The following is a 26,667-nucleotide window of genomic DNA, read 5'->3' as shown; positions in this document are numbered from 1 at the left end:
TGAGGAGCTGCAGTCGAGGTAGCTGTGGGAGCCGATGGGCTTGTAGTGAATATTGGAGGACAGGCTATCACAAGAAATTAAGATACAGAGGTCAAAGAAGGGAAGGGAAGTGTCAGAGTTGGGCTATGTGAAGGTGATGGATGGGTGGAAATTGGAAGCAAAAGTGATAAAATTTTCCAGGTCCAGACAAGAGCATGAAGTGGCACCGAAATAGTCATAGATGTACTAAAAGGAGAGTTGTGGGAGGGGACCTGAGTAGGACTGGAACAAGGAATGTTCCACATACCCCATAAAGAGACAGGCATAACTGGGGCCTATGTCACACCTTTCATTTAGAGGAAGTGAGACAAGTTTAAGGAGAAATTGTTCAGTGAGGGAACAAGTTCAGCCAGATGGAGGAGAGTAGTGGTGGATGGGGATTGTTCGGGCCTCTGTTCGAGGAAGAAGTGGAGAGCCTTCAGACCATCCTGGTGGGGGATGGAGGTGTAGAGGGATTGGACGTTCATGGTGAAGAGGAGGCGGTTAAGGCCAGGGAATTGGAAATTGTTGATATGACATAGGGCATCAGAGAAATCATGGATGTAGGTGGGAAGAGACTGGACAAAGGGAGATAGAACAGAGTCAAGATAGGAAGAAATGAGTTCCATGGGGCAGGAACAGGCTGATATGATCGGTCTACCGGGACAGTCCTGTTTGTGGATTTTGGGGACAAGGTAATAGAAGCGGGCCATCCGAGGTTGGGATACTATAAGGTTGGAAGCTGTGGAGGGAAAATCTTCAGAGGAGTTGAGGTTAGTGACAGTCCTGGAAACAGTGGCTTGATGTTCGCTGATGGGGGTCATGGTCCAGGGTGAGGTAGGAGGAAGTGTCTGAGAGTTGGCGCTCAGCCTCTGTGAGGTAGGGGTCAGTGCGTCAGACAACAGCAGCACCACCCTTGTCAGCAGGTTTGATAACAAAGTCAGGGTTGGACTTGAGAGAATGGAATGTGGCAAATTCAGAAGGAGACAGGTTAGAGTGGGTGAGAGGAGCAGAGAAATTGAGATGGCCGATGTTACGCCGACAGTTCTCGATGAAAAGATCAAGAGCAGGTAAGAGGCCAGAGGGAGGGGTCCAGGTGGAGGGAGAATACTGGAGGTGGGTGAAAGGATCCATTGAATGGGTGGAGGACTCCTGCCTAAAGAAGTGAGCACGGAGACGAAGGCGGCGGAAGAAGAGTTCAGCATTGTGCCGAGCCTGGAATTCATTAAGGTGAGGGGAAAAGGGTATGAAACTGAGTCCTTTGCTGAGCAATGAATGTTCAGCATCAGCGAGGGGAAGGTCAGGGGGTATAGTGAGTACACGGCAAGGGCTGGGATTAGAAGATGGGATGGGGTCAGAAGGACGGGAAGGGATGGAGGGTCCTGGATGGGCGTTGGTATCAATGAGTTGTTGGAGCTTGCATTCCTTAACATCTGAAAGGAAGAGACAAAATTTAACTGTTGTTTTACTCTCCACAGATGCTGTTAGACCTGCTGAGTTTTTCCAGCATTTTCTGTTTTTGCCAAGACCATGATGTTCCGAAGTAGACCCAAGACATCAACGGAGACCTCCCATCTTCCGTGAGCTGCTTTGTGGTGAAGCCATGTGCCTGAGGATTCACCCAGGACGTGATGCATGTGTTCCTCCAGGGTCCAGTAGCTGTAGGGCTCCAGCATTTTCATCTCCTTCAGCTGATAAGTGGCAAGTAACATTTGCGCCACACAAGTGTCAGGCAATGATCATCTCCAACAAGAGGGAACCTAACCATCGCCCCTTGACATTCAATGGCATTACCATCACTGAATCCCCCATTATCAAGACCCTGGGAGTTACCATTGACCTGAAACTGACTAGCTATATACTGCAAAGGCTATGGGGCCTGACAATATTACAGCAATAGCAGAATCACAGAGTCATAGAGGTCTACAACACAGAAAAAGGAACTTTGGCCCATTGAGTCTGCGCCGGTCAATCAGGTACCTAACTATTCTAATCCCATTTTCCAGCACTAGGCCCATAGCCTTGTATTTCATGGCATCGCAAGTGCACATCCAAATACTTCTTAAATGTTATGAGGGTTTCTGCCTCTGCCACCCCTCAGGCAGTGAGTCCCAGGTTCCCACCACCCTCTGGGTGAAAAAATTCTTCCTCACACCCCCTCTAAATCTCCTGCCCCTTACCTTAAATCTATGCCCCCTGGTTATTGATCCCTCCACCAAGGGGAAAAGTTCCTTCCTGTCTACCCTATCTATGCCCCTCATAATTGTATACACCTCAATCATGTACCCCCCCAATCTCCTCTGCTCCAGGGAAAATAACCCCAGTCTATCCAATCTCTCCTCATAACTAAAACTCTCCAGCCCAGGCAACATCCTGGTAAATCTCCTCTGCACTCTCTCTAGTGCAATCACATCCGTCATATAAAGCGGATTCCAGAACTGCACACAATACTCTAGCTGTGGCCTTACCAGCGTTTTATTCAATTCCAGCATAACTTCCCTGCTCTTATATTCTATGCCTCGGCTAATAAAGGCAATTATCCCATATGCCTTCTTAATCACCTTATCTACCTGTCCCACTACCTAAAGGGACCGTTGGACATGCACACCAAGGTCCCTCTGATCCTCGGTACTTCCCAGGGTCCTACCAGTCATCGTGTATTCCCGTTCCTTGTTTGTCCTGCCCAAGTGCATCATCTCACACTTATCCGGATTCAATTCTATTTGCCACTGATCAGCCCATCTGACCAGCCATCTATATCCTCCTGTAATCTAAGGCTATCCTCCTCACTATTTACCACCCCACCAATTTTGTGTCATCCGCGAACTTACTGATCAACCCTCCTACATTAAAGTCCAAATCATTTATATATACCACAAACAGCAAAGGGACCCAACACCAATCCCTGTGGAACCTCACAGGACACAGGCATTCAGTCACAAAAACACCCCTCGACCATCACCCTCTGCTTCCTGCCACTCAGCCAATTCTGGATCCAATTTGCCAAATTGCCTTGGATCCCATGGGCTCTTACCTTCGTTATCAGTATCCCATGTGGGACCTTATCAAAAGCCTTGCTGAAGTCCAAGTCGACTACATCAAATGCATTGCCCTCATCTACACACCTGGTCATCTCTTCGAAAAATTCAATCAGATTGGTCAGACATGACCTTAACAAAATCATGCTGACTGTCCTTGATTAATCCCTGCTTCTCCAAGAGTAGATTGATTATGTCCCTCAGAATAGTTTCCAATAGTTTCCCCACCACTGAGGTTAGACTGACTGGCCTGTGGTTCCCTGGTTTATCCTTTCCTTCCTTCTTGAATAACGATACCACATTGGCTGTCCTCCAGTCCTCTGGCACCTCTCCTGTGGCCAGAGTTATTGAAAATTATTGCCAGCGCCCCTGCTATCTCCTTCCTTGCCCCACTCAACAGCTGGGGATACATTTCATCTGGGCCTGGAGATTTATCTACTTTTAAGCCTGCCTGACCACTTAGAACCTCATCCTTTCTATGCTAATTTCTTTAGATATATCACAGTCCTTCTGCCTGATTTCCATACTCACATCGTCCCTCTCACTTGTGAACACCGACACAAAGTATTCATTTGGAACCCTACCTACATCTTCTGGTTCCACACACAAATTACCACTATGGTCCTTACTGATCCCTTTTCATTTCCTAGCTATTCTCTAATTCTTAATATACTTGTAAAATAACTTTGGATTTTCTTTTATTTTACCTGCTGAAGACTTGTGTTCCAGAACTTGCTGCACCCCTCGCCAAGCTGTTCCAGTTCAGCTACATTGCTGGCATATACCTGGCTCTGTGGAAAATTGCCCAGGTACGTCCTGTACACAAAAAGGACAAATCCAACCCAGCCAACTACCGCCCCATCAGTCAACTCTCGATCATCAGCAAAGTAATGGAAAGGCCCATCAACAGTGCTATCAGTTGGCACCTGCTTAGCAATAACCTGCTCAGTTTGGGTTCTGCCAGGGCCAATCAGCTCCTGATCTCATTACAGCCTCGGTTCAAACATGGACAAAAGAGCTGAACTCTTTTGAGGTGAGACTGACTGCCCTTGACATCAAGGCAGCATTTCACCGAGTGTAGTATCAAGGAGCCCTAGCAAAACTGGAGTCAATGGGAATCAGGGGGAAAACTCTCCATTGGTTGGAGTCATACATAGCACAAAGGGAGATGGTTGTGGTTATTAGAGGTCAGTCATCACAGCTCCAGGACATCACTGCAGGAGTTCCTCAGGGTAGTGTCCTCAGGCCAACCATCTTCAACTGCTTCATCAATGATCTTCCTTCCATCATAAGGTAAGGAGTGGGGATGTGCACTGATGATTGCACAATGTTCAGCACCATTCGTGACTCCTCAGATACTGAAGCAGTCCATGTCCAAATGCAGCAAGACCGGGACAATATCCAGGCTTGGGCTGACAAGCGTCAAGTAACATTCGCGCCACACAAGTGTCAGGCAATAACCATCTCCAACAAGAAAGAATCCAACCATCACCCCTTGATTTTCAATGGCATTACCCATCACTGAATACCCCACTATCAATATCCTGGATGTTAACATTGACCAGATACTGAACTGGACTAGCCATATAAATACTGTGGCTACAAGAGGAGGTCGGAGGCTAGGAATTGTGCGACGAGTAACCTACTTCCTGACTCCCCAAAGCCTGTCCACCATCTACAAGGCACAAGTCAGGAGTGTGATGGAATACTCCCCATTTGCCTGGATGAGTGCAGCTCCCACAACACTCAAGAAGCTCAACACCATCCAGGACAAAGCAGTCCGCTTGATTGGCACCCCTTCCACAAATAATCACTCCCTCCACCGCCAATGCACAGTAGCAGCAATGTGTACCATCTACAAGATGCACTGCAGGAATTCACCAAGGCTCCTTAGACAGCACCTTTCAAACCCATGACCACTAACACCTAAAAGGACAAGGGCAGCAGATAGATGGGAATACCACCACCTGGAAGTTCCCCTCCAAGCCACTCACCATCCTGACTTGGAAATATATCGCCGTTCCTTCACTGTCACTGGGTCAAAGTCCTGGAACTCCCTCTATAACAGGACTGTGGGTGTACCTACACCGTATGGGCTGCAGCGGTTCAAGAAGGCAGCTCACCACCACCTTCTCAAGGGCAACTAGAGATGGGCTATAAATGCTGGCCCAGCCAGCAAAGCACTCATCCCATGAATGAATAAAAAAAATGTTTGATACTAAGTGTGTTTGATGTAGTGGATGTTGGGAGGCTGTTTCCTCTTGCGGGGAAGGCTAGAACTCAGGGGCGCAGTTTAAAAATATGGGCTCTCCCATTTAATCAGATATGAGGAGGAATTTCATCTCTGACACGGTTGTTTGTGTTTGGAATTCTCTTCCACAGTGAAGAATATGGGCTGAGTCATTAAATATATTCAAGGCTGAATTAGATAGATTGTTGAATGCCAAGTGAATCAAGGATTATGGGGGACAAGCAGGAAATTGGAATTAAGGCCTCAGCCTGATCAGGCATGATCTTATTGAATAGCAGAACAGGTTCGAAGGGCCAAATGGCCTGCTCATGCTCTTATTTCTTCTGACATTATGATCTTATGAATGTTGAATGAGGGTGATATATAGGTGCAAACATCAGTAGAATTCCTCTGTTCTTGATAAAATAGCAGCATAGGATCATTTACATCCACATGAGAACTTAACTTAATGTCTCATCCAAAAGACAGCACCCCTCACAGTGCAGCCTCACTAGTTCTACACTGAATGTCAGCTTCTGGACTGGGCTTGGAGCCCATGATCTTCTGGCTGAGAGGCAGGACCACTTGTACTGAGCCACAGCTGACAGTTGTTATGAATGCATTATTTATATTTCAAAGTTTGGATTTTTATAGTTTCACTTCAACAAAACAGAAAGCTCATGTTCTTGCCCCCATGTGTGTCAGTGTTAAATGTGATATAGATACTTACATCAGGCACAATTTTGGCAGAATATAAACACTGTAACTATTGGTATTGTGTTCAATTATCTCACTAGTTTTGGTTATCAGTCAAATTCTCCTATTCAGCTACATAATTCAATGTTATCATCAGGCCTGTGATCAAACAAGAATAAAAGAACACTAAGATAAAAGCAAAAAAACTGCGGATGCTGGAAATCCAAAACAAAAACAAAAGTACCTGGAAAAACTCAGCAGGTCTGACAGCATCTGCAGAGAGGAACACAGTTAACGTTTCGAGTCCAAATGACACTTCATCAGAATTAAGGCAAAATAGAAAAGAGGGCCCACTATCCAGCTCTACCTGTCCCACCTCCCCCCAACCCCCTCCCCTTAAACCAGCTTATATTTCACCTCTTTTCTATTTTGCCTTAGTTCTGATGAAGGGTCATTTGGACTCGAAACGTTAACTGTGTTCCTCTCCGCAGATGCTGTCAGACCTGCTGAGTTTTTCCAGGTATTTTTGTTTTTGTTAAGAATAAAAGAACATTCATTTATAAGGCATATTATTATATCTGTCAGAAGCAACTCAAAATGCTTTGTGTACTTTGTGTTGTTAGGTAGGCCAACCAAAAAAAACTATAAAATATGTCACTTTTTTGGATGTGTTGAAACTCAAATTGCTTAATCTAAGAAAGCCTCCAATTCGGTACTCTCGTTAAAGCTGCCAAAAACAGCTCATAAGAAGCTACACTTTGTCCCGCAGTTTACCTGTGGTTATAAAAGCAGCCCACGAGTATGGTGCTCAGAGATCTCTCTCCCCATTTAATGTTCTTCCTGTTTCCATTTCAAATTAAGGCTGATTAACATTTCCATGAGGAAGAAAATCAGGTTCCATGCTTTTATATTTGTTATGTTATGATCCCGAGAGAGGCCAGTGACTTTTTGAAAGAGACAAATTTCCCAGTGACTGATAGAAATAACCGACAGACAAAATTTCATAAGACCATAAGACATAGGAGCAGAAGTAGGCCATTTGGCCCGTTGAGTCTGCTCTACCATTCAATGAGGTCATGGCTGATCTGATAATCCTCAACTCCAGTTTCCTGCCTTTTCCCCATAACCCTTGATTCCATTACTGATTAAAAATCTGTCTATCTCAGCCTTGAATATATTTAATGACCCAGTTTCTACAGCTCTCTGTGGTAAAGGATTCCACAGGTTCACTGCCCTCTGATAAGACCATAAAGTGTTTTAACATTTTACTGTAAAACACAAACTGAAATCAATATAGATCAAACATTACTTAACAGGCAGCTCATAGACCAAACTAAAGAAAAGGTACTTTTTCATTAACTAACAAACACAATCAAGATATGTCTTACAACACTTTTAACTGTGCACTGTACTTCTGGCAGATTATGTACATTACAAGAACAAATCCAAAGTTACTTCCAGCAGGCTCACCTCTCCCTGCGACATGAGTTTGAAACTCCAGGGTCCTCCAAAAATCATTCCACACAACCTGAATCTTCCAGAACTGACTTATACCAGCAAGGTCCACCTTGGCAACTCCTTGTTCCTTAATTCTCCAAGAACCTGATTGGTTCTTTCCCCTTCCTTTCGAACAGTACATAAACACTAACCAGCATCCTGCTTGGTTGTTAACACAAAACAGTCCTTCTTTGGTCTTCACAGCAGCAGCTGCTTTGCGGCTGCACAAAGCAACATCTGCCTTTTCTCTCTCTCTCTCTCTCTCCATGTGTTTCAAAAAGCAGCTGCCCCTCTACTGTGAGTTACTGTGGTGGGGTATGAAAACTGTCACTTGATTTCAATAGGTTTCTTTTGAGTTTCTCCTCCATGGCAGCCAGATCACATAGGCCTATCTCCAAGCGGAGCTGTTTAATTTGACCTCAACATTCCCTTTTTCAGAACATTCTGTTTCGCCTTAAGTCAAAGCAGACATTTTAAAAAATAATGGTCTTGTAAAGTCCAGCACTTGTAACAGTTAGTCCTGCAGCTTTGGTTATCAGAAAGTGAACTTTGCATTGGCTCCCTAGGTAAAACTGTCTCCCTTATCCATCCCTTATTCCTGATTTGTACATTCAGATTTTCATGGTCCCACATTTTTATTTCTGAGATACAGTAGTAGATTTTACAATGAAAACACAGGAAACCAAGGCATGAAAATCACTTTCCTATCACCAGAATTACAAAAGCACGATATATAAATCATGTTTATTTGTAAATGGGGATATGATGACACTATCAAGATTCAGACCAACTGAGGTATCCAGCCCTATTGGGTCTTCAGACCAATGGCTTCGAAAATGAAAATGTCATCAATTACACATTTTTAAAAATTCTTTTATTCACAAGGTGTGGGCTTCTCTGGCTAGGTCAGTATTTATTGCCCATCCCTAATTGCCCTTAAGAAGGTGGTAGTGAGCTGACTTCTTGAACCGCTGCAGTCCATGTGGTGTAGGTACACCCACTGTGCTTTTAGGGTGGGAGTTGCAGGATTTTGACCCAGTGACAGTGAAGGAATGGTGATATATTTCCAAATCAGGATGGTGAGTGACTTGGAGAGGAACTTCCAGTTGGTGGTGTTCCCATGTGGCTGCTGCCCTTGTCTGTTTGGATGATGGCAGTCATGGGTTTGAAAGGTGCTGTCTAAGGAGGATGGTGAGTTGCTGCAGTGCATTTTGTAGATGGTACACACTGCTGCTACTATGCGTCAGTGGTGGAGGGAGTGAATATTTGTGGATGTGGTGCCAATCAAGCGGGCTGCATTGTCCTGGATGGTGTCAAGCTTCTTGAGTGTTGTGGGAGCTGCACTAATCCTGCACCTTATAGATGGTGGCCAAGCTTTGGGGAGTCAGGAGGTGAGTTACTCGCCACAGATTTCCTAGCCTTTGACCTGCTCTTATAGCCACAGTATTTATATGACTAGGCCAGTTCTGTTTCTGGTCAGTGGTAACCCCCGGGATGTTGATATTAGGGAATTCAACGATGGTAATGCCATTGAATGTCAAGGGGCAATAGTTAGATTCCCTCTTGTTGGAGATGGTCATTGCTTGGCACTTATGTGGTGCGAATGTTACTTGCCACTTGTCAGCTCAAGCCTGGATATTGTCCAGGTCTTGCTGCATTTGGACATGGACTGCTTAAATATCTGAGGAATCGCAAATGGTGCTGAATATTGTGCAATCATCAGCGAACATCCCTACTTCTGACCTTATGATGGAAGGAAGGTCATTGATGAAGCAGCAGAAGATGGTTGGGCCGAGGGCACCACCCTCAGGAACTCCTGCAGTGATGTCCTGGAACTGAGATGATTGACCTCCAACCACCACAACCATCTTCCTTTGTGTTGGGTATGACTCCAACCAGTGGAGAGATTTCCCCGATTCCCATTGACTCCAGTTTTGCTCGGGCTCCTTGATGTCACACTTGGTGAAATGCAGCCTTGATGTCAAGGGCAGTCACTCACCTCATCTCGGGAGTTCAGCTCTTTTGTCTATGTTTTGACCAAGGCTGTAATGAGGTCAGGAGCTGAGTGATCTTGGCAGAACCCATCTGGACGTCAGTGAGCAGGTTATTGCGAAGCAAGTACCACTTGATAGCACAGCTGATGACCCCTTCCATTACTTTAGTGATGATCAAGAGTAGACTGATGGGGCAGTAATTGGCTGGGTTGGGTTTGTCCTGCTTTGTGTGTACAGGACATACTTGGGCAATTTTCCACATAGCCGGGTAGTTGTGGCTGGACTGGAACAGCTTGGCTAGGGGATGAGGATGGGGATATTTGTGGAGCCTCCACCTCCAGTGAGTTGTTTAGTTGTCCACCACCATTCATGACTGGATATGTCAGGACTGCAGAGCTTGGATCTGATCTGTTGGTCAGGGCCCATAGCCTTTGCAGCATTCAGTGCCATCAGCTATTTCTTAATATCATGTGGAGTGAATCAAATTATGTTGAAAACTGGCATCTGTAATTGTGGGGACCTCAGGAGGAGACCGAGATGGATCATCCACTTGGGATATGCCTGTGAGGGATATGCCAGGCCATGAGGTTACAGATTGTGGTAGAATACAATTCAGCTGCTTCTGGCCCATAGTGTCTCATGAATGCCCAGTTTTGAGATTCTAGATCTGTTCCGAATCCATTCCATTTTACCACAGTGAGTATTGCCAGACTACATGATGGAGGGTATACTCAGTGTCAATATGGAACATTGTCTTCACAATGACTGTGCAGTGGTCGCTCATACCAATACTGTCTTGGACAGATACTGTGACAGGTAGATTGGTGAGGACTTGTAGATTCTCTCAACACCAGGCCCAGTCTAGGAGCTTTGTCCTTCAGGACTCGGCCAGCTCAGTCTATGGTGGTGCTACCGAGCCACTCTTGGTGATGGACATTGAGGCCCCCACCCAGAGTACATTCCGTGCCCTTAACACCTTCAGTGCTTCCCCCAAGTGGAAATGTCACTGGACTAGTAATCCAGTTAAATCCAGTAACAGAAAGCCATATAAACATAAAATTAACAATTATATGATTATGTTTCATCACCTAATCACCTGGACCCTAAAGTAATTAGTTTCTTACGCTAAGATTAATATTTTGGAAGGAAGATCATGTTCATTATTTTTCCATTTCAAATTGTAGAAGTCAAATTAAATGAATTTGATTATGCAAAATTTATTAAAATCGGTCTTTATCATAAAAGCTGTTGTGTTATATATGCTTTTACTTCATGCGATTGTAACCTGTGCAGTCATGTTATACAGCGGTGTGGTGCTGCCAGAGTGCACTGGAGCACTGCTGTAGCACCTCCAACCAGGGCCCAGGCAGCAGAGTGCTGGGGAGTGGACTACCAAGTTCCCGGGGAGGAGAAGCAGGCTGCGAGGTCTGGGAGAGTGTGGGAGTGAGAGAGAGTGTGTGTGTATGTGTGTGTGTGTGTGTGTGTGGGTGGGTGGGTGTGAGAGAGTGAGTGTCTGTCTGTGTGGGAGTGAGAAAATGAGTGTGTATGTGTGTGTGGGAGTGAGAGAGGGTGTGTGTGTGTGAGAGAGTGTGTGTGTGTGGGAGCAAGTAGTGTGTGAGAGAGAGTGAGTAAGTGTGGGATGAGAGAGTGAGTGTGTGTGTGCATGGGAGTGAGAGAGTGAGTGTGTATGTGTGTGAGAGAGTGTGTGAGAGAGTGTGAGCAAGTGTGTGTGTGAGAGAAAGTGGGTGTGTGTCTGTGTGAATGAGAGAGTGTGTGTGAGTGAGAGAGTGAGTGTGTGGGAGAGAGTGTGTGTGTGGGAGTGAGAGAGTGAGTGTGTGTGGGAGTGAGAGAGTGAGTGTGTCTGTCTGTGTGTTGGGGGTGGGGGGTGGGGGGGTGGAGGTTGCGGGGGGTGGGGTGGTGGATGCAGCTGGGGTGCGGGAGTAAGAGTGTGATTGTGTGCTTGCCATACTTCAGTCTCAGGTTCCTTACTTATCCATACCACCACACACCAACACATACACACCCACTCACAGTGGGTGAGGGTGAGTGAGTGAGCACTCTGAGACTGAGAGTGAGCCTGGCACAATATATTCTGTCCCCCTCACACGCTGCTCCTTTTTATTAATTACTCTTTTTTTAAACTTCACAATTTATTGTTGTGATATGATTTTATTTTTGCTCAGCAAAATACCTTAGCTTTAAATTCCTCAACTTTTTTTGAAATTTAGTTTAAAGTTGTGTGGAACCTTCTCTTTCCAAAATTTGCTCATTGACCCTTGAGGGAGAAAGAAATGGAAATGTGCCCCCCCCCCCCCAACCCTGCCCCCAAAGCAAAAAGGTTGGACCAGCCTGTTTTAAATGGAGTTCTCATCATACATGCAGAGCAGCCAGAGGTCAGGACCTGACAGACCAGCTTAAAAAATCGTAACTTGGGAGGGCGGGTGGTTTGGGGGTGGGGGCTGGTGGGTAGATGGAGGATTTGGGAGGGTGGGTGGTTTGGGGGGTAGGGTTGGGTGGGGAGATGGAGGATTTGGGTGGGTGGGTGGTTTGGGGGGTGGGGTTGGGTGGGGAGATGGAGGATTTGGGAGGGTGGGTGGTTTGGGGTGGAGGTGGGTGGGGAGATGGAGGATTTGGGAGGGTGGGTGGTTTGGGGGAGGTAGTTGGGGGGAGGGCTGAGAAAGAGGTTAGTGGCCAAAGGGGCACTATAATTTTTTCACTTAAAAAACAGCTTTACTGACTTTTGGGGACTCAAATGATTAATACAAAAGAAAACAACACAATAATAGAATTAGAAATGATATGGGACAAAACATTTTCTTAGAAAAAGCAAAATACTGTGGATGCTGGAAATCAAATAAAAATAGAAAATGCTGGAAATACTCAGCATGTCTGACAGCCTCTGTGCGGAGAACCCCTGAAGAGTCATACAGACTCCAAACGTTAACTCTGTTTCTCTATCTACAGATCTTGTCAGACCTGCTGAGTTTTTATTTCACATTCTCCTAGAACTGCGGCACTCTGCCCCTGATATTTTGCTTATTTTGGTGTAGGAAAACACGTAAAATATTCCGTAGCTGCAATTGTTTCTCGGGTTCGTGTGTTCTGTGCCTTTAACAAGAGCAGGATACTGTCTCTTTAAAAGTGATGAGTGTTGTTTTGTAGGAAGCGGTCCCTTGGCGACGCTTCAAAGCTGCGGCTTTAACACGAATTTCCGCGCATTGTCCGAGTCGTGATGAGGAAAAGGAAACGTGTGATCTGGGGGCTGAGCGCAATATAAAAAAAGCCAGCAGCAGTTTCGGGGCCTTGCAGAGCTGCCGATCGGAAGACAGAGAGTCAGCGTCCCCGCTCCATCCCGAGCAAATGTCAGCAACAATCGAGAGGAAATCGCTGGAAAATGCAGAGTGAGTTAAACTCGTGTCTTGTTTTCATTGACGTTACAAACCGCTGTAAAGGTGTAGAGATTGCGCTAGGATCAGTCGTACCGACCAAGGTTGGAACAATTTCCTCAAACATGGGTCTCCCACAGTCAAACCAGACAACATTTGATAGTGACATTTCAAATCATCTCTATATTCCTGATTTCTTCAAGACAACATGATGGCCGAACATGAAAAAAACCCAGATCGAAACCACTTGAGGTTTTGAGATGGTAACATTTTGTGGAATGCATTTATTTTCATTTAATTGCTTGATAAACTTTGCATTGACTCGCGATAGGCAATTCTTTTATCATAAAGTCATGTAACACATGCATAATTTCGGTTTTGATTTATTAGGCATGTTACTTTTTAGGATTTCTTTTTGATCTGAGCAACTTTCAGTCCTTTTTTATACAGCGCGGCGTTGGAGACTATCTGGTTTCGGTCAGTCTTTATAGTGTATCACAAATCCGGTTTCAAACCCAATGAAGGTCGAGCGGAATTATGCGTTAGACCCCACTAGCCCAAAACTGCATCTGATCTGGTGCTTATCTGATAAACATTTTTGTTATCAATGGACTCATGACCTAAATGTTAATATTTTAGAGCCACTGTATCTCTGGGGAATTCTCGTGACCTCTTCATATTTCAAGCTGAACTTCCCCTTCAGACACAGCTGCAACGGGGTTAAACCTAGAGCCATTTTTTTTTAGCTGAAACTATGTCTATTTTGCGGGATGGCCATGATTAGGCAAATTGCTGAAGTACATTGGAAAAAGTGAGCACTAAAGCACTTTAGAAGCAGCAGTTCCTGACATTGTCAATACATTAAAACAGTCTATCAATGCATGAAGACCATATTTGATTACAGGTATAAAATAAATAATGTATTGTTAAGCTACTTTCCAACCAGCATCAATTAAATGATAAAAGCAAAAGACTGCAGATGCTGGAAATCCAAAACAAAAACAAAAATACCTGGGAAAACTCAGCAGGTCTGACAGCATCTGCAGAGAGGAACACAGTTAACGTTTCAAGTCTGTATGACTCTTCAACAGAACTAAGTAAAAATAGAAGAGAGGTGAAATATAAGCTGGTTTAAGGGGGGTGGGGGGGGTGGTGTGGGACAGGTAGAGCTGGATAGAGGGTCAGTGATAGGTGGAGATAACCGAAAGATGTCACAGACAAAATGACAAAGAGGTGTTGAAGGTGGTGATATTATCTAAGGAATGTGCCAATAGGTGACATTAAAGGTAGAAAGCAGGACGAGCAAGGTACAAATAGCCTTAGTGGGGGTGGGGAATCGAAAAAGGCTAAAAGGTAGAGATAAAACAATGGATGGAAATACATTTAAAAATAATGGAAATAGGTGGGAAAAGAAAAATCCATATAAATTATTGGAAAAAAGGGGGGGGGGAATTGGAAAGGGGGTGGGGATGGAGGAGAGAGATCATGATCTAAAATTGTTGAACTCGATATTCAGTCCAGAAGGCTGTAAAGTGCCTTGTCGGAAGATGAGGTGCTGTTCCTCCAATTTGCGTTGAGCTTCACCGGAACAATGCAGCAGGCCAAGGACAGACATGTGGGCAAGAGAGCAGGATGGTGTGTTGAAATGGCAAGTGACAGGGAGGTCTGGGTAATGCTTGCGGACAGACCGCAGGTGTTCTGCAAAGCGGTCACCCAGTCTGCGGTTGGTCTCTCCAATGTAGAGGAAACCGCATTGGGAGCAACGAATGCAGTAGACTAAGTTGAGGGAAGTGCAAGTGAAAGCTGTTTCACTTGAAAGGAGTGTTTGGGCCCTTGGATGGTGAGGAGAGGGGAAGTAAAGGGGCAGGTGTTAAACCTTCTGCGGTTGCATGGGAAGGTGCCGTGGGAGGGGGTTGAGGTGTAGGGGGTGATGGAGGAGTGGACCAGGGTGTCCTGGAGAGAACGATCCCTGCGGAATGCCACCCGGGCGGGGGGGGGGGGGGGGGGGGGGGGGGGGGGGGGGGAGGGGGGGTGCGGCAGTGAAAGGAAGATGTGTTTGATGGTGGCATCATGCTGGAATTGGCGGAAATGGCGGAAGATGATCCTTTGAATGCGGAGGCTGGTGGGATGATAAGTGAGGACCAGGGAGTCCCTATCATGTTTCAGGGAGGGAGAGGAAGATGTGAGGGCGGATGCGCGGGAGATGAGCCAGACTCATTTGAGGGCCCTGTCAACCACCGTGGGTGGAAAACCTCAGTTAAGGAAGAAGGAGGACATGTCAGAGGAACTGTTTTTGAAAGTGGCATCATCAGAATCAATGCGACGGAGGCGAAGGAACTGAGAGAATGGGATGGACTCCTTACAGGAAGCGGGGTGTGAGGAGCTGTAGTCGAGGTAGCTGTGGGAGTCGGTAGGCTTGTAATGGATATTGGTGGACAGTCTATCACCAGAAATTGAGACAGAGAGGTCAAGGAAGGGAAGGGAAGTATCAGAGATGGACCATGTGAAAAAGATGGAGGGGTGGAAATTGGAAGCAAAATTAATTAATTTTTTCAGGTTCAGACGAGAGCATGAAGCAGCACCGAAGTAATCCTCGATGTACCGGAGAAAGACTTGTGGGAAGGGGCCGGAGTAGGACTGAAACGAGGAATATTCCACATACACCATAAAGAGACAGGCATAGCTGGGGCCCGTGCAATTAAATGACCTCAGCTTTGTTTGCTTAATAATTAGGCTCCGTAGCCTTAAACACTCCTATTCATTTTACTGGAGATCAAATATTATATCAAAACTTTAAATGCACATCCATTAATTCGGGTGTGTAATAAAGTCTGGGTTCATTGCTATTACTCTTGCCTTGGAATCCAAAATTTGTTGGTACAAGCCCCACTACAGAACTTGAGCACAAAATCTAGGCTTGCACTTCAGTATCACAGAATCACAGAACTGTTACAGTGCAGAAGGAGGCCATTGGCCCATCACATCTGTACCAGCTCTCCCAATGAGCAATTCAGTTAGTGCCATTCCCTCACCTTCTCCCTGTAACCTTTCACGCACTTCCTTTTCAGATAACAGCCTAATTACCTGCCTCCATCACACTCTCAGGTAGAGCATTCCAGATGCTAACCACCAACTGTATGAAAAAGTTTTTTCTCATCACTTTTGTTTCTTTTGGTAGTTACTTTAAACTTGTGCCTTCCCGTTCTTGATCCTTTCATGAGTGGGGACGGTTTCTCCCTATCTACTCTGTCCAGACCTCTCAGGATCTTGAATACCTCTATTAAATCTCCACTCAGCCTTCTCTTCTCCAAGGAAAACAGTCCTAACTTCTCCAATCCATCTTCACAACTGGAACTCGTCATCCCTGGAACCAGCCTTGTGAATCTTTTCTGCACTCTCTCCAATGCCTTCACATCCTTCCTAAAGTGTGGCACCCAGAACTGGATGCAATACTTCAGCTAAGGCTGAACTAGTGTCTTCTACAAGTTTAACATAACCCCCTTGCTCTTGTACTATGCCCCTATTAATAAAGCCCAGGATACTATATGCTTTATTAACTGCTCTCTCCATCTGTCCAGCCACCTTCAATGATCTATGCACATATACACCCAACTCCCTCAGCTCCTGCACACCCCTAAGAATTGTACCCCACATTTTATATTGTCTCTCCACCTTCTTCCTACCAAAATAAATTACTTCACATTTCTCCGCAATGAACTTCATCTGCCGCTTGTCTATCCATTCCACCAACTTGTCTATGTCCTTTTGAACTTCTACACTACCCTCCTCAAAGTTCACAAAGCTTCCAAGTTTCATATCATCTGCACATTTTGAAATTGTGCCCCTTACACCAAGGTCTTGGTCATTAATATATATCAGGAAAAGCAGGTACCCTAAAGCTGACCCATGGGCAACTCCACTACAAACCTTCCTCCAGCCCAAAAAACATCCACCAACAACTATTCTCTGATTTTGGTCACTCGGCCAATTTTGTATCCATGTTGCAATTGTCTCTTTTATTCCATGAACTTTAACTTTGCTCTCAAGCCTATTGTTGGCACTCTATCAAACGCCTTTTGGAAGTTCATGTACACCATATCATCAGAATTTCCCTCATCAACCCCCTCTGTTACCTCATCAAAAATCTACATCAAGTTAATTAAACGCAATTTTCCCCTAAGGAATCCATGCTGGCTTTCCTTTATTAACCCCCATTTGTCATGTGACTATTAATTTTATCCTGAATTGTTGTTTCTAGAAGTTTCCTCACCACACAAGTTAAACTGACTGCCCTGTAATTGCTGGGTTAGCTTTACACCCTTTTTTGAACAGGGTGTAACATTTGCAATTCTCCAGTCCTCGGGCACCACTATGAGTTTGAGGAAGATTGAAACATTATGGCTACTGCCCCTGTAATTTCCACTCTCATTTCCCTCAGTGTCCTTGGATGTATCTCACCCAGTCCTGATGCCTTAACAACTTTAAGTACAGATAACCTACCCAATACCTCCTCATCCATTTTAAATCTTTCTGGTGTCTGAATTACCTCCTCTTTCACCATGGCCCAGCTAGCATCTTCTTCCTTCATAAAGACATATGCAAAGTATTCATTTAATATCTCAGCCACATCTCTGCGTCCATGTGTTAGTCCCCTTTTTGTCCCTTATTGGCTCTACTCCCCCTTTTACCACCCTTTTATAATTTATATGCCTATAGAAGACTTTGGGATTCTCTTTTGTGTTGTCTGCCAGTCTCCTTTCATTGTCCCTCTTATTTGCTTTTTCACTTCCATCTGAACCTTCTATATTCAGCCTGGTTCTTGGTTGTATTATCCACCTGACATCTGTCATAAGCATATTTTTTTCTTCTTGATCTTAATCTCTATCTGTTTTGTCATCCAGGGAGCTCTGGATTTGTTTGCCCTACCTTTCCTTTTTGAAGGAGTATACCTTGACTGTGCCCGAATTATCTCTTCTTTGAAGGTAGCCCATTGTACAGCTATGATTTTTCCTGTAAACCTTTGATTCTAGTTTATTTGGCCCAGATCCGTTTTTACCCCATTGAAGTTAGCCTTCCCCCAGTTAATTCTTACCCTGGATTGTTCTTTGTCCTTTTCCATAGTTAGTCTAAACCTTATGATACAATGATGACTGTTTGCTAATTGTTCTCCCATGAACAATTCGCCAAGGCTCTTTAGACAGCACCTTCCAAACCCACTACCATCTAGAAGGACAAGGGCAGCAGATAGATGGGAACACCACCACCTGGAAGTTCCTCTCCAAGAAACTCACCATCCTGACTTGGAAATATATCACTGTTCCTTCACTGTCACTGGGTCAAAATCCTGGAACTCCCTTCCTAACAGCACTGTGACAGTACCTACACCACATGAACTGCAGCTGTTCAAGAAGGCTGCTCACCACCGCCTTCTCTAGGGCAATTGGGGATGGGCAATAAGTGCTGGCCCAGCCAGCAAAGCCCACATCCCATGAATGAATAAAAAAAAAAGTGATCCACCTGGTCCATCTCATTGCAAGAACCAGGTCTAGCAGTGCTTCCTTTCGTTCTGGACTGGAGACATTCGGTTGTAGAAAATTTTCCTGAATGCACTCTTAAGAACACTTGCCCCTCTCTGCTCTTAACACTACTACTATCCCAGTCTACACTAGAACGCAGCTGCACCTTTCTTGCCTGACCTTCTGACTCAGGCCATGTTTGAAAAGTGCAGTGCAGCGGGTTCCCGAGGCCTTCAGTTGAGTGCAGGAGAGTTGGGGGAAAGAAAGACATGCCCTCTTTTTTAAGGCACTAACTGCTATAAAACAGGTAGGTTTAAAGGTTCAGCCACTTTGAGAAGCCAGGGAGAAGGTAAGTAGGTAAAAACAAAAATACCTGGAAAAACTCAGCAGGTCTGGCAGCATCTGTGGATAGGAGCACAGTTAACGTTTTGTTCATTGGAGGAGGAGACTCCACATCCTCAATGATGGGGAAGCTCAGCATATCAGTGCAAAAGATAAGACTTGCTACTATCTACAGCCAGAAGTGCCGAGTGGATGATCCATCTCAGCCTCCTTCGGAGGTCCCCAGCAATGCAGGTGCCAGAATTCAGCCAATTCTATTCGCTCCATGTGATATCAAGAAACGGCTGAAGGTGCTGGATACTGCAAAGGCTATGGGCCCTGACAATATTCCAGCAATAGCTCCAGAACTTGCCGTGCCCTTAGCCAAGGTGTTCCAGTACAGCTACCACACCAGCATCTACCCGGCAATGTGGAAAATTGCCCAGATATGTCCTTTGCACAAAAAGCAGGACAAATCCACCCTGGCCAATTACCACCCCATCAGTCTACTCTCGATCATCAGTAAAGTAATGGAAGGGCTATTAGGTGGCACTTGCTGAGCAATAACCTGCTCATTGGTGCTCAGTTTGGATTCCACCAGGTCACTCAGCTTCTGACCTCATTACAGCCTTGACTCAAACGTGGACAAAAGAACTGAACTCCCGAGGTGAGGTGAGAGTGACTGCCCTTGACATCAAGGCAGCATTTGACTGAGTGTGCCATCAAGGAGCCCTAGCAAAACTGGAGCCAATGGGAACCAGGGGGAAATTCTCTACTGGTTGGAGTCATACCTAGCAGAAAGGAAGATGGTTGTTGCTGTTGGAGGTCAATCATCTCAGTTTCAGGACATTACTGCAAGAGTTCCTCAGGGTAGTGTCCTAGGCCCAAGCACCTTCAGCTGCTTCATCAATGATCTTCCTTCCATCATAAGGTGAGAAGTCGGGATGTTCATTGATGATTGCACAATGTTCAACACAGTTCACGACTCCTCTGATGCTGAAGCAGTCCATGTCCAAATGCAGCAAGATCTGGACAATATCTAGGCTTGGGCTGACAAGTGACATGTAACATTCACGCCACACAAGTGACAGACAATGACCATGTCCAACAAGAGAGAATCTAACCATCGCCCCTTGATGTTCAATGGCATTAGCATTGCTGAGTCCCCCACCATCAACAAACTGGGGGATTGCCATTGAGCAGAAACTGAACTGGACTAGCCATATAAATACTGTGGCTACAAGAGCAGGTCAGAGGCTAGGAATCCTGTGAAGAGTAACTCACCTCCTGTCTCCCCAAGGAGTGTGATGGAATACTCTCCACTTGCCTGGATGAGTGCAGCTCCCACAACACTCAAGAAGCTTGACATCATCCAGGACAAAACAGCTAATTGTTTGGCACCACACCCATAAACATTCACTCCCTGCACCACCAATGCACAGTAGCAGCAGTGTGTACCATCTACAAGATGCACTGCAGAAACTCATCAAGGCTCCTTAGGCAGCACGTTCCAAACCCATAGCCACTATCACCTAGAAGGACAAGGGCTGTTGATACACGGGGACACCACCACCTGGAAGTTCCCCTCCAAGTCACTCACCATCCTAACTTGGAAATATATCGCTGTTCCTTCACTGTTGCTAGGTCAAAATCCTGAACTCCCTTCCTAACAGCACTATGGGTGTACCAACACCACATGGATTGCAGCAGTTCAAGAAGGCAGCTCACCACCACCTTCTCAAGGGCAATTAGGGATGGGCAACAAATGCTGGCCTAGCCAGCGACGCCCACATCCTGTAAATGAATAAAAAAACTAAAAAGAATTGGTTTTCTTCTGGTGAATTTCTGAGCATTCACCCGATGCTTTTCACTGAACTGGTGTTTCTCCTTAAAACACCCAAAACTGTACTCGCAATTGCTTCAACAGAAGAGCAAACACATGAGTTCCCTAAACTCAATCGCACCCCCCCCCCCCCACCACCACCACTCCAAGGAACCATGTAATATCCTGACGGACATAATCTGAACATCTTTCTGTCTTCCTCTATGTCTCTTTGTGTCACTGGATCGCTGTTGCTCGGCAAGGGACAGTTTTTCTACTTTGTTTTTTCCAAAATTGCTAAACTTCTAACCCCTTTTAACCCATCTCTTCAACTTCGAGGGTTGTAAAACCTCATTAAAAATGTATGTATATAATCAAATCCATAAAACCTGATCATGGCCATCCAGACATCCCAGCACAAGGCTCACAAAGAAAATCTAAACGAAGCCAAAACCATGCTTCACCTTTCTGAACACGCAAATATATATAGATTCAACTTAAAGATTATATACTGTTCCTAAAATAATTTTAAAATTGTATTGCACAAGACGTACGCTTTGGAAGATTTACTGTAATTTTAAATGGAACTGCGAACAGATGTCAAAAGAAGCTGAACAGTTCCATTGAAAATGCCAGATTACACTAGCTTATTTTAAACTAATACCGTAATGAAACAGAAAAAGATAGTCTGCTCTGACTCATGGGAAACTATCATCTTTCGATGAGTACATCATGGGTATTATTGTCAAAATATTGTACCACATTTAAGAATCTAATTGGAAATAATAAATCAATCAATTTGAAAAATTCCATTCAGAAAAAAAGTAGAAAGCAAAGAACTTGACATCCTCAGAGTGCTTCATAAGCGATGAGGTAATTTTGAATTAAAGTCACTGATATGATATAGGGAAACATGGCGTCTGATTTGTAGACAGCAGGGCCTCACAAACAACGATGAGGTAAAGCACTACATAATCTGTAGGACGTTGGTTGAGCGTTAAGTGTTAGTGAGGACACCAGAAGAACCGCCTCCACCAACCCCGACCCCTCAGTTATCACTGAATAGTGTCATGGGATAGGAGCATTGAAACAAAGGAACAGGAGGAGGCCATTTAGCCCCTTTGAAGCTGTTCCGCCCTTCAATGAGAACATGGCTGATCTGTGACCTAAATTCACGCAGCTGTCTTTATTCCATATTCCTTTAATACCTTTGACTAACAAAAATATTTTTTACATTCACCCAACAGGGCATAGGTCTCATTCAAAAGATGGCACCTCCAACAATGCTGCACTCCATCTGTACTGTGCTGTAGTATCAGACTGTGTGCTCAAGTCTCTGGAGTGAAGCTTGAACCCAGAACCTTCTGACACTAGAGGCAAGGTTGCTGCCATTGAACCAAGGCTGATGCTTTTCTTTTCTTTATTCTTTCATCGGGATGTTGGAGTTGCTGGCAAAGCCTGCATATGTTGCCCATTCCTAATTTCCCTAAAACTGAGCATTTCAAAGGACAGTTAAGAGTCATTGTTGTGGGTCTGGAGTCACATGTGGACCAGACCAGGTAAGGACAGGGGATTTCCCTCCCTAAAAGACATGAGTGAACCAGGTGGGTCTTTACCACAATCAATGATAGTTTCTTGGTCAACCTTACTCAGTCTAGCTTTATATCTCAGATTTATGAATTCAAATCAAATTCCACCAGCTGCCATGGTGGGATTTGAACCATTAGCCTGGGTATCTGGATTACTAGCCCAGTAACATCACCAGTACTCCACCACTTCCCCCTTAATGAGCTTAAATGTGGTGGGCCATTTTTCTCAATTAAATTGGCTTATGAAAATTGGCAGGCATTTTGCAAGTGCCGTGTGATAGTAAAGTATGCAGCACTCCAGTCGTACAGACTTTCCGATTTTAGCAAAAGGTTGGCTAGGCTGGTGAGAAATGTACTGATTTCACATAAGCAGCTAGTCCTTGGTCTAAATTTCATCCCTCTTTGACATGTAGAGTGCAATGGTATTTTCAGATATTTGCAACATATTTTTGGACAGTATTCAACTTTTATAAGCTAGGAAATTAATGTTAACTGTAGGGAGTGGTCCTGGCTAACTGAATTCAGGGTGGGTACCACACCTAATTTCCCTTTTGTTTGCAAAACCATGGAAAATGTGTACAAAAAACACCCTGTATAACTGTAAAACTGCAATGTACATATGAGCATGCAAGCATACGAATTAGGAGCAGGTTAGGCCATTCGGCCCCTCGAGCCTGCTCCTCCATTCAATAAGATCAGGGCTGATCTGATTGTAACCTCAGCCCCACATCCCTGCCTACCCCAGATAACCTTTCATCCGCTTGTTAATCATGAATCTATCTAGCTCTGCTTTGAAAATATTCAAAGACCATGCCTCCACTGCCTTTTGAAGAAGAGAGTTCCAAAGACTCAGAGCCCTCTGGAAGAAAAAAATTCTCCTCATCCCTGTCTTAAATGCGCGACCACTTATTTTTAAATGGTGACCCCTAGTTCTAGATCCTCCCACAAGAGGAAACATCCTGTCCAAATCCACCCTGTCAAGACCCCTCAGGATCTTAAAATTTTCAATCAAGTCGCCTCTTACTCTTCTAAATTCCAGTGGATACAAGCCTGGTCCATCCGACCTTTCCTCATAAGACAATCCACCCATTTCAGGTATTAGTCTAGTAAACCCTCTCTGAACTGCTTCCAATGTGTTTACATCTTTCTTTAAACAAGGAAACCAGTACCGTACACAATACTCCAGATGTGGTCTCACCAATGCCCTATACAACTGAAGCATAACCTCCCTACTTTTGTAATCAATTCCCCTCACAATAAATGATAACATTCTATTAGCTTTCCTGCTGTACCTGCGTGCTCACCTTTTGTGATTCATGCGCTAGGACACCCAGATCCCTCTGTGTCTCAGAGCTCTGCAATCTCTCACCATTGAGATAATATGCTTTTTTTAATTCTTCCTGTCTAAGATGGACAATTTCATATTTGTCCACATTATACCCCATTTGCCAGATCTTTGCCCACTCACTTAACCTATCTATGTCACATTGTAGCCTCCTTGCATCCTCTTCACAATTTACTTGCCTACCTATCTTTGTGTCATCAGCAAGTTTAGCCACCATCCCTTTGGTCCTTTCATCCAAGTCATTTATATAAATTGTAAAAAGTTGAGCCCCAGCACTGATCCCTGTGGCACACCACTCGTCACATTGTGCCAAAGAGAAAAAGACCCATTTTTGCCAACTCTTTGCATCATGTTAGATAACCAATCTCCTATCCATGCCAATATGTTGCCCTCTACACCATGAGCTTTTATTTTCTGCAATCATCTTTGATGAGGCACTTTATCAAATGCCTTCTGGAAATCTAAGTACTGTACATCCACCAGTTCCCCTTTATCCACAGCACATGTGACTCCTTCAAAGAACTCCAATAAATTAGCTAAACATGATTTCCCTTTTACAAAACCATTTTGATTCTATCTAAATGACTGGAATTTTTCTAAGTGCCCTGCTATCATATCTTTAATAATAGCTTCTAACATTTTACCTATGACAGATGTTAGGCTAACTGGCCTATAATTTCCTGCTTTCTGTCTCCCTCCCTTTTTGAATAAAGGAGTTATATTTGCTATTTTCCAATCTAATGAAACCTTCCCCAAATCTATGGAATTTTGGAAAATTAAAACTAGATGGGTGAATGTAGGAGAAAATCCTCATATTTTGGATTCTTGGAACACGGAATGCTTTGGCACAGGAAATGATTCAAGCAGAGACCATTGTACCTTTCAAGGGAAAGCAGATAAAAATTTGAAACAGAGAAACGGGACTGTGGGGAGAGCGTGAGGCAGAGGGATTACTTTTGGATTGTTCTAGCAAATAACCAACACAGACATCATAGAATTGCCATAGAAGCACAGAATTGTTATGGCGCAGAAGGAGGTCATTTGACTCATCGTGTCTGCACTGGCTGTCTGAATGAGCAAATCGCTTACCTTCTCCCCATAACCCTGCACATTCTTCCTTTTCAGGTCGCAGTCTAATTCTCTTTTGAATGCTTTAATTGAATCTGCCTTCACCACAATCTCGGGCAGTGCCTTACAGACCCTAAGCAATTGCTGCGTAAAAAAGTTTCTCTTCATATCACTTTTGCTTTTTTTATTAATTACTTTAAATCTGTGTCCTCACATTCTTGATCCTTGCATGAGTGGGAACAATTTCTCCCCATCTACCCTGTCCAGACCCCTCACGGTTTTGAAAACTTCGACCAAATCTCCACTCAGCCTTCTCCTCTCCAAGGAAAACAATCCTAACTTCTCCAATCTTTCCTCATAACTGGAGCTCCTCATCCCCGGAACCATTTTCATGAATCTTTTTGGCACCCTCTTTAGTGCCTTCACATCGTTCCTAAAGTACAGTGCCCATAACTGGACTCAACACTCTAGCTGAGGCTGGACTAGTGTCCTATACAAAATTAACATAACATTCTTGCTCTTGTACACTATGCTCCTATTAATAAAGTCCAGGATACTATATGCTTTATTAACTGCTATCTCAACTTGTCCAGCCACCTTCAGTGACTTATGTACATATATACCCAGGTCCCTCAGTTCCTGCATCCCCTATAGCATTGTACCCTTTATTTTCAATTGTCTCTCCATGTTTTTCCTACCAAAATGCATCATTTCATATTTCTCCGCATTGAATTTCATTTGCCACTTGTCCACCCATTCCACTAACTTGTCAACATCCCTATGAAATCCTACACTACCTTCCTCACAGTTCACAATGCCAAGTTTTGTATTGTCTGCAAAGTTTGAAGTTGTGCCCTGTACACCAAGGTCTAGGTCATGAATATATATCAGGAAAAGCAAGGGTTCCAACACTGATTCCTGGGCAACTCCACTACAAACCTTCCTCCAGCATAAAATACATCAATTCACCACGACTCTCTGTTTCCTGTCACTCAGCCAATTCTGTATCCATGTTGCTACTGTCCCTTTTGTTTCATGAGTTATAACTTTGTTCAAGTCTGCTGTACGGCACCATATCAAATGCCTTTTGGAAGTCTATGTACACCACATCAACAGCATTGCCCTCATCAACCCTGTCTGTTACCTCTTCAAAAATCTCCAGCTAGTTAGTTAGTCATAATTTTCCCTTAAGAAATCCATTCTGACCTTCCTTCCATCATAAGGTCAGAAATGGGAATGTTCGCTGATGATTGAACAATGATTAGTGCCATTCACAAATCCTCAGATACTGAAGCAGTCCTTGTCCAAATAAAGCAAGACCTGGACAATATCCAGGTTTGGGCTGACAAGTGGCAAGTAACATTCACGTCACACAAGTGCCAGGCAATGACCATCTCCAACAAGAGAGAATCTAACCATCGCCCCATGGCATTCAATGGCATTGCCCCACTATCAACATCCTGGGGGTTACCATTGACTAGCCATATAAGTACTGTGGCTACAAGAGCAGGTCAGAGGCTAGGAATCCTGCGGTGAGTAACTCACCTCCTGACTCCCCAGAGCTTGTCCACTATCTACAAGGCACGAGTCGGGAGTGTGATGGAATACTCTCCACTTGCCTGGATGAGTGCAGTTCCAACAACACTCAAGAAGCTTGACACCATCCAGGGCAAAGCAGCCGCTTGATTGGCACCCCATCCACAAACATTCACTCTCTTCACCACCGACGCACAGTAGCAGCAGTGTGTACCATTTACAAGATGCACTGCAGGAATTCACCAAGCCTCCTTAGGAGCACCTTCCAAACCCATGACCACTACCATCTAGAAGGCCAAAGGCAGCAGATACAGGGGAACATCAACAGCTGGAAATTCCCTTCCAAGTCACTCACCATCCTGACTTGGAAATATCTTGTTGTTCCTTTATTGTCGCTGGGTCAAAATCCTGGAACTCCCTCCCAAACAGCACTGTGGATGTATCTACACCACATGGACTGCAGCGGTTCAAGAAGGCAGCTCACCAACACCTTCTCAAGGGCAACTAGGGATGGGCAACAAATTCAGTTCTGTTGAAGGGTCATGAGGACTCGAAACATCAACTCTTTTCTTTTCCGCCGATGCTGCCAGACCTGCTGAGTTTTTCCAGAT

At 44.6% G+C, this 26,667-nt stretch overlaps 1 protein-coding gene across 1 annotated transcript in view; it reads left to right on the top strand.

Moving 5' to 3' along the window:
• Positions 1-12,546: 12,546 nt before the first annotated feature.
• The window catches only part of lmo2 (LIM domain only 2 (rhombotin-like 1)), an 88,900-nt gene continuing 74,779 nt past the window's right edge, over positions 12,547-26,667 (top strand). The window contains exon 1 of the mRNA XM_041198465.1: positions 12,547-12,874. Coding sequence (XP_041054399.1) covers positions 12,834-12,874 — 41 coding nt within the window. The 5' untranslated portion in view covers positions 12,547-12,833. The remainder of the gene's footprint in view (positions 12,875-26,667) is intronic.

Source organism: Carcharodon carcharias, chromosome 10 (genome assembly GCF_017639515.1).
Source record: "Carcharodon carcharias isolate sCarCar2 chromosome 10, sCarCar2.pri, whole genome shotgun sequence".
Lineage (NCBI taxonomy): Eukaryota > Metazoa > Chordata > Chondrichthyes > Lamniformes > Lamnidae > Carcharodon > Carcharodon carcharias.
Note: the sequence above shows the minus strand (reverse complement) of the source record. Positions and strands in the feature narration are given on the sequence as shown.